This window comes from Myotis nattereri (assembly GCF_964212035.1).
Source record: "Myotis nattereri genome assembly, chromosome: 5".
Lineage (NCBI taxonomy): Eukaryota > Metazoa > Chordata > Mammalia > Chiroptera > Vespertilionidae > Myotis > Myotis nattereri.
In genome coordinates this window covers 30,086,723-30,094,521 of record NC_138080.1, presented here as the reverse complement: position 1 = coordinate 30,094,521, position 7,799 = coordinate 30,086,723, and the positions used below count along the sequence as shown (strand labels likewise).

At 54.3% G+C, this 7,799-nt stretch overlaps 1 protein-coding gene across 5 annotated transcripts; it reads right to left on the bottom strand.

The window, feature by feature from the left end:
• Window positions 1-37: 37 nt before the first annotated feature.
• APBA3 (amyloid beta precursor protein binding family A member 3) lies at window positions 38-7,764 on the bottom strand (the record flags this gene model as incomplete). Of its 5 annotated transcripts, none has more annotated exons than XM_081091622.1 (11): window positions 38-262; window positions 348-488; window positions 577-696; window positions 1,633-1,845; window positions 1,926-2,105; window positions 2,452-2,613; window positions 2,703-2,789; window positions 2,919-3,064; window positions 6,303-6,342; window positions 6,432-7,033; window positions 7,710-7,764. In XM_081091622.1, 11 exons carry the CDS (start codon window positions 7,762-7,764, stop codon window positions 191-193), a joined length of 1,818 nt encoding a protein of 605 aa, XP_080947748.1. In that variant the 3' UTR covers window positions 38-190. The 5 variants fall into 5 exon arrangements, 4 of the variants coding, with proteins under 4 accessions (XP_080947748.1, XP_080947750.1, XP_080947747.1 ...); XM_081091624.1 differs by having other exon boundaries at window positions 7,631-7,736; XR_013996003.1 differs by having other exon boundaries at window positions 577-841; window positions 2,703-3,064; window positions 7,631-7,736.
• Between the last annotated feature and the right edge of the window lie 35 nt (window positions 7,765-7,799).

Below are 7,799 nucleotides of genomic sequence, written 5' to 3'. Positions count from 1 at the left end.
CCGCTCTTAACCCCACACACCCTGATCCGAGACCTGATCCATTTCATAAGCTTTTAATTTTTTTTTTTTTTTACATCAGAAAATAATACAGAGCCAAGAATCCTCTGCGGCCCCCGCTAGCCAAGGAGGCGCCGCTGACTGGAGTCCCAGGGCCAGCGGGGCTAAGGCACAGTGGTGGGGGGGTGGCTGGTCACAAGTACACAGGCTGCTCCTGGCCTGTGAGCAGGCGATAGGTGGTGGCCGGCATGGTCTTGATGTGGACCTGGGGGATGGGAGAGGAGGCGGGGGGTTGGGGTGGGCCTGGGTTGGTGGGAGGGCACCCCCAGTCCCACCCACTGCCCACGCACCTCAGTGTGGGCCTCGGTGAGCAGTTCAATGACACGGGCATGCGGTGTGGCCACCACACTGTGTCCGTTGATCTCGATGATTCGGTGTCCCACGCGAACGCCCCCACGCTCAGCGATGCCGCCCCGGAGGAGACTGCAGATCTGACGGGACAGGAAGGGGCCGCGATGCTCAGGGGGCCGTGCTCGGCGCTGCCCACCCCCAACACAGTGCTCGGGGCTGGGGCCTCACAATGCCGTCCTCCACGCAGAACCCCAGCTGCTCGCGGGCGTGGGGCCGGTGAATGATGGCCGTGGTGACTGGCGGACAGTGGACGATGCTGAGGGTCACCAACGTCTGCGACTTGACCTCCTGTGCAGGACAGGGGCTGTTGGCCTAGCTGGGCTTCCGGGGGGCTGCTGGACCTCTTGGCAAGTTGCAGCCTCCTCTGGGCCTCAGTTTATCCACCCGGAAAATGGAGATTTGGAGTCAAGGCTCTAGAGCAGTGATGGCGAACCTACGACATGCGTGTCAGAGGTGACACGCGAACTCATTTTTTTGGTTGATTTTTCTTTGTTAAATGGCATTTAAATATATAAAATAAGTATCAAAAATATAAGTCTTTGTTTTACTATGGTTGCAAATATCAAAAAATTTCTCTATGTGACACGGCACCAGAGTTAAGTTAGGGTTTTTCAAAATGCTGACACGCCGAGCTCAAAGGGTTCGCCATCACTGCTCTAGATTCTAGAAGACCCCTGAAGAAGCAGTTAACACAGATGGGAGTCGGATGGCCTCGGGGTGGGAGCTGTGTGACCTCTCACCTCTCTCACTCCCTGGGCCTCAGTGTCCTCATGGTCAAAAGCAAGTTCTAAAGTGTCTACCAGGCAGGGTTACAAGCAGGTAGTGTCATGCTGCGTGGACTGTCAGACCTCTTCTGACCTGGCCGCGTCCCTCCTCATTCCTGAGCCTCGCTCTCCCTACTTGGGCAGCAAGGTTCCAGACTCAAGAACACACTTGCTGCCTCATGGCCGACGGGAAACGCTGCTGGCATTGCCACTAGCTGCCTGCACTCCGGTCCTGCTCCTGCACCAGGGACGTCGCCCTGGAGGGTGACTTCCCCTCTCCCAGCCTGTTTCCCTAAGCTCATAGGAGCTGGTCGGGTTCTACCATGTCCCTTCTGGGCTGGGTCCCAGGGACCTGTCCAGAGTAGGTACCTCCGTACCCTTCCCAGATCCATGGGGAGGCAGGCCTGCCGCCTGGGGCCCTTAAGCCAGCCCTTCTGGCCCCCTGGCCCCCAGGACTCACGCGTATGGCAGCTTGGACACTGGCCAGTGGCAGCCCCACTAGACTGGTCCCGTTGATGGCAGTCAGGCGGTCCCCGATGCTGAGGGACCCCGAGCGCTCAGCGGGACCCCCATGCAGCAGGTTGGCAATGACGGCCGTGGGCAGCAAGGACCCCCAGCCTGACTCCACCAGGGCCACGCCCAAGCCCTCACCCTGGCGCTTCTCGATGACCACCTAGGAGAGGACGTGGGCGGGACGGACATGAGGGCCGCTCGGTGGGGGCCAGGAAGGGGGTGGCCCACCCGCTCGCTCACCTCCTTGCAGTTCTCGCTGTTGGAGAAGTGGTCGAGGTCCCCATTGTGGAGGTAGCCGGAGCCCGTGGCCCCCTGGCTTGGCTGGGTGCCCACCTGGCTGGGGTCAATGCCGCTTTCCCGCAGAAACTGGCTGTAGGCCACCGCAAAGGCCTGGCCGATGGCCTGAGCAATGAGCTGGGCCTGTGGAGGAGGGGCAGCAGCTCCCGGGGGTGTCCCACCCTCCTTCTGGTCCCCCAAACCCCCTGACATCTTCAGAGTCCAACCCACCCACCCATCTAGGACAAGATTCCCAGGAGACAGCCTACAAGGATTTTGGGAAAATAGCCACTGTCTTAGGAAATCGGGAGACAGGCCCGGGGCAGGGAAAGTTTCGGGATTCGGCACCAGCCTCCAGTCTTACGGGAAAAACGGGAATATGTGGGACCTATTGGAGGGATGGAGTGACCTGCCAGCACGGAGGACAAGCGAGGGCAGTGGGCTTTACAGGAGGGTGGGGGCACCCGGACACCGGAGCCCAGCTGCTCACATCATCCGAGTGGAAAACGTGGCAGATCATCTTGTAGAGCCGGTGGCCATGGGCCTGGGATGCCGGGCGCCGGGCCAGTCGCCGGCGGGCCATGATCACCAGCACACTGCCGATGTCCGCGATGTAGGAGATGGTCTGCAGGGCGTGGTCCATCATGGCCTCCTGGAAGTGGGGGAGATCAGGCCTGGGCAGGCTGCGGAGGTCTCCGTGGAGCCCCCCCAGGCACCAGAGACGGGGCCTGAGCCCTGTACCTGGGAGTCGGCCATCAGAACCTTGATCCGCTTGGTGGAGATGAAGAGGTCCACCTCCGTCATGGGCTGGGTCTCCCCATCAGGGGCCTGTGGGGGTGGGGAGGGAGGTAGAGGAACCCAGAGACCCAGCCTCTGCCCCATCAGGCTCCCGGGCCTTGGAGGACCTAGTCTGTAGCCTGCCTGCCCACCCACCCTCCTGCCCGCCCCTGGCTTCACCTTGACGCGGTCCATGGCCTCCTGGGCCTGCGCCATTCGAGTGCTGGGGGGCGGGTTCCTCTCGGACACCAGCTGGGTGGAGCCCAGGTATTTGGCCCCAAATATGACACCATCACAGAGGTCTTCATGGTCACAGGGACCTGATACTGAGGGCAACAGCGGAGGCAGGTCAGCCCGAGAGCCCCGGCCAGGCTTGTCCACCCTCATGGGTTTGGTCCAGGGTTCTGGCTGTCTGAATAGTCTGGAAGCACAGAGAGATCTATGCTCCCATGACTTGGTACTGCTGACTCACACAGGTCTGCCCACTTTCCCAGAACTATCCCACCAGCGGGAGACACACCCAGCAGCTTGGCCTTCGGAAATCTAGAACCGTGTGGTCCGGCACCCTAAAGCCAGCTCTGTCCACGTCTAAGATTCCCAGGCAGAGGAAGGGGCTTTTGTGAGTCCAGCAGCACAGCTAGATCCAAAACCCGCACTGGTCGCCTGGCCGTCATGGCTTAGTGGTTAGCATCAACCTATGAACCAGGAGGTCAAGGTCCCATTTCCGGTTTGGGCATATACCCAGGTTGTGGGCTTGATACCCGGTAGGGGGCGTGCAGGAGGCAGCTGATCGATGATTCTCTCTCATCATTGATGTGTCTATCTCTCTCTCCCTCTCCCTTCCTCTTTCTCAAATCAATAAAAACAACAACAGCCGAAACCGGTTTGGCTCAGTGGATAGAGCGTTGGCCTGCAGACTGAAAGGTCCCAGGTTCGATTCCGGTCAAGGGCATGTACCTGGGTTGAGGGCACATCCCCAGTAGGAGATGTGCAGGAGGCAGCTGATCGATGTTTCTCTCCCATCAATGTTTCTGACTCTCTATCTCTCTCTCCCTTCCTCTGTGTAAAAAATCAATAAAATATATTAAAAAAACAAAACAAAAACAAAAAACAACAACAACAACCCCCCAGCACTAGTGCTAACAGAAACCTCCACACTATGTTTCTAGAATTCCATGATTAGACTAGAACCAGATGGTCCCACTCCCATTTCTAAAATCGGCAACACTATAGAACTGTGGTCAATTCCACTCAATGGTTCTGGAATCCCCGCTGAATCAATCTGGCGGCAATTAGCTCTACCCATTAGTCTAGAATTCCCCCCTATCCGTACTGAACGGTGGAAAACTCTACTCCGCAGTCATGGAACAACCCACTCGGGGAGAGACAACTCTTCAGAAATCTAAAACTCATGCTGTCCACAAGCCCAGATGGCTCTGAGTTATGTCTCTAGAACTCCCTGACAGGTTTCAAACCACAGGATTCTGTCAGGGCTTCTAGAAACCTACATCACTCCAGAATCAGACTTTTCCACTGCATGATTCCAGAATGTCTTAATCATCACAGCATCAGGCAGCTCTTCCTATGGTTCTAGAATCCCCCCAATGATTCATGACCACAGACGCACTCACGGATTCTGAGAATTACTTGAACATCCAGAAACAAACAACTCTGGGCATGGTTCAAACCAGCCCAGAAACACACAAAGCTTTGCCCCCATGGCTCTAGAATCCCCTGAGCAACATAAAACCAGACAACCACTCTGCCAGCAGTTCTAGAATGTTCTAACCAATAGCTATTGCTTTTTTTGTTTTGGAACCACAGGTATAGGCCCCAGTGAAGCAAACCCCACTCCTGTGTGTGAGTTTAAACTACAGATACCTCTGCCTGTTATCCTTCATGATATAAGGATTCTGGAACAACAGACATCTCTGCTCTGGGGTCCCAGAACTATATCATCCAATATCACAGCCACCGGGCACACGTGGGCATGATGCACTTGAAATGTGGCGGGTCTGGATTGATACGTGTTGTTAAATACAAAGTGCACACTGAATTTTAGCTCTAATATGAACAAAAAGTAAAATAATTGTAAAATGTTAATTATATGTTAAAATGTTATTTTAAATACATTGGGTTAATTAAAATGAGCTATTAAACTTACCTGTTTATTTTTTTAAATTAAAAAACATATACATTTTTAATTTATAGATTTGAGAGAGAAAAAGAGAAACAACGATTTTGCTGTTCCACTTATTTATGCATTCATTGGTTGATTCTTATGTGTGCTGACTGGGGATCGAATCCACAATCTTGGCAAAGTATCAGGACGATGCTCTAACCCAGTGGTTCTCAACCTTCTGGCCCTTTAAATAGTTCATGTTGTGACCCAACCATAAAATTATTTTCGTTGCTACTTCATAACTGTCATGTTGCTACTGTTATGAATCGTCATGTAAATATCTGATATGCAGGATGGTCTTAGGCGACCCCTGTGAAAGGGTCGTTCGACCGCCAAAGGGGTCATGACCCACAGGTTGAGAACCACTGCTCTAACCAACTGAGCCACCCAGCCAGAGCCATAACTAGAAAACCTCAAGTCATATATAGCTCACACTGTGTTTATTTTGTATGGCACCCCTCTAGAACTTTCTGATGACTCCTTTAGAATTGGACAGCTCTGCTTAGTTCTAGAATATCTCCTACTGGTCTAGAGCCACAGAGACTTTCTAGTCGCTCTATGGTTCTAGAACTCCCAGTCTGACTAGAACCATACAGCTCTGTTCATCATTCCAGAACACCCAGGAGCCCAGGTTCCCTTCACCTAGAACCACAGGCACAATGCCCAGTTCTGGAACTCCCTAGGTGAGTTATAACTCTAGAACTTTTTTGGAACTATAGGTCTAAACAATCTCCTCTTTTTACAACCACAGACTTTGCTTTTGACATAGAGCCTCAGAAAGTTTTGGGGAAAATTCTAGAATATTCCAGCTGGTCAAAACTGGTTCTTCCCATGCCTTTGGAGCAGGGATTAGCGAACTTTCCTGCAAAGGGCCAAACAGTAAATTATTTTTATTTTGTGGGACAGGTGGTCTCTGTTGCAACACAAAAGCCACCACAGACAATATATAAGCGAATAGATATGATGGTGCCCCAATAAAACTTTATTTGTGGACACAGAAACTTGAATGGCATTATTATTTTCACGTGTCAAAAAATGCTGCGCTTCTTTTTGGTTTTCCAAGCACTTACAAATACAAAAGCCACTGTAGCACACAAGACATACCAGAACAGGTGTGGGCCAGAGTTGGTCCACAGACAGTAATTTGCCAACCCCGCTCTAGAACAGAGTGCCACAAATACCCCAGCCTGTCGTGCTGTCTTCTACTCATTCTCAAAGCTGTCTCTCTTCTCTCAGGCCTTCAGGAATCAACCTAAAACCATTCTCAGAGCCTCTCTAGAAGCAACTCCTTACTGGCAAACTCTGAGTCAGATTTCAGGAGCCTGATTCAGGCTGTTCGGAAACCCCTAGGTTCCTGGGGGCAGGGTGGGTGGGACACTCACCCTCCTGGAAGGCAGGGTATGAAGCCGCGGTCTTGGGGCTCTAGAAGAAGATAAAAGAGGAGCAGGACTGAGTCCCCCTGGCTTGGCTCCTGGCAGCAGAGAAGGTCTGGGGGTTGGGGCAAGCACTACCTGGGCACTGGCAGGCCGCTCTTCAGGAGCAATCAGAGGGACCGTCTCCAGCCAGGGTTCCGGGGAGCTGCTTGAGCTCTTGCGGCCATGCTGCTCAGCACAGGCTCCCTCTGCCCATTCTGGGGAACCAGCATCCCCACCTGGGTCCTCAGGGGGCTGTAACAGGTGAGGAGCAGGGTCTGGAGGCTCCTTGGGACAAGGCTGGGAAGGAGGGCACTCCTCGAGGTGCAAAAGGCTCAGCAGGTCGTCCCTGCCAGCCTCAGCAGACAAGAGCCCATGGGCATCAGCCACGTCCTGGGAGGCCAGGCCATGACCGGTGGCAATGTGCAGGGGGCAGGGGAGTCCATCTGGGGACAGGCCCACCAGATCACCCGGCAGAGCCTCCAACTGCTGCGCCAGATCCTGAACGTTTGGCCCGTCAAGTTCCATCTGACTCAGGCTGCACGGGCCTCCTGGCACTGGGTCCCACTGGCAGTCAGGACTGTGGTCCTGAGAGGGCACATGTGTGTCCCTGGGCTCCTCCAAGTCCATGGCCAGAGGCCCTGGAGGGGGTGGGGGAGTTGTCAGGAATTCAAGGCCTGGATCCAGGCTCAGGCCAGCATCTGAAAGAGATTCAAAGATGAGATTTCCTGGGTTACCAACTTGGTGCTAGGTGTTAGCTGGGGGCTGTTTATATATAACACATAATTTAATCCCACCATATCCTGCAATGTAGGGTCTGCTATGATCCCCATTTTCCAGACGAGGAAACTGAGGCGCAGAGTGAGCAGCTGTAAGGCAGTGTGACATCCCGGGTGTCAACCCTGACTTATCCCCATCGTGGAACCTGTTCACCGCAGCCCTTACTCTTCTATGTCTTTCTCCCCCGGGACGTGGTGCCCAGGCTGGAGATACACCCTGGCTATACAGACCCAACAGGTGCAGGTCCCAGGGATCCTGGACTCAGGAACCCAACCCAAGACTTAGGCCCAGGACCTCAGACTGAAAACTAGAGACCAAGACACCAGAAAGCCGACCCTAATCTCCAAACCTCCAATGCCACGCTCAAGATGGACCCGCAGACTAAGACCCGGACCTCAGATCCGGTCTGAGTCTAAAGTTAAGAACCCAATCCTTATGCAGACCCAAGATTCATGGCTTCAGACCCGTAGCCGCAGGCGTCGGCCCCAGGCGCCGCTCTGCCCCTCCAAGACACTCACTTCGCAAACCGAGGCGGCCTCACCCGCAGCGGCCCCACATCCCAGGCCGCCAGGGTCTTCCCAGCGGCCCGACGCTCACCTTTCCTGGTCAGGGCGCCGGCAGATCGGCCCAGCTTTCCCGGCCTACTGGGCATGCGCTCCCTTGCGGAGCCTGCTGGGAAATGTAGTT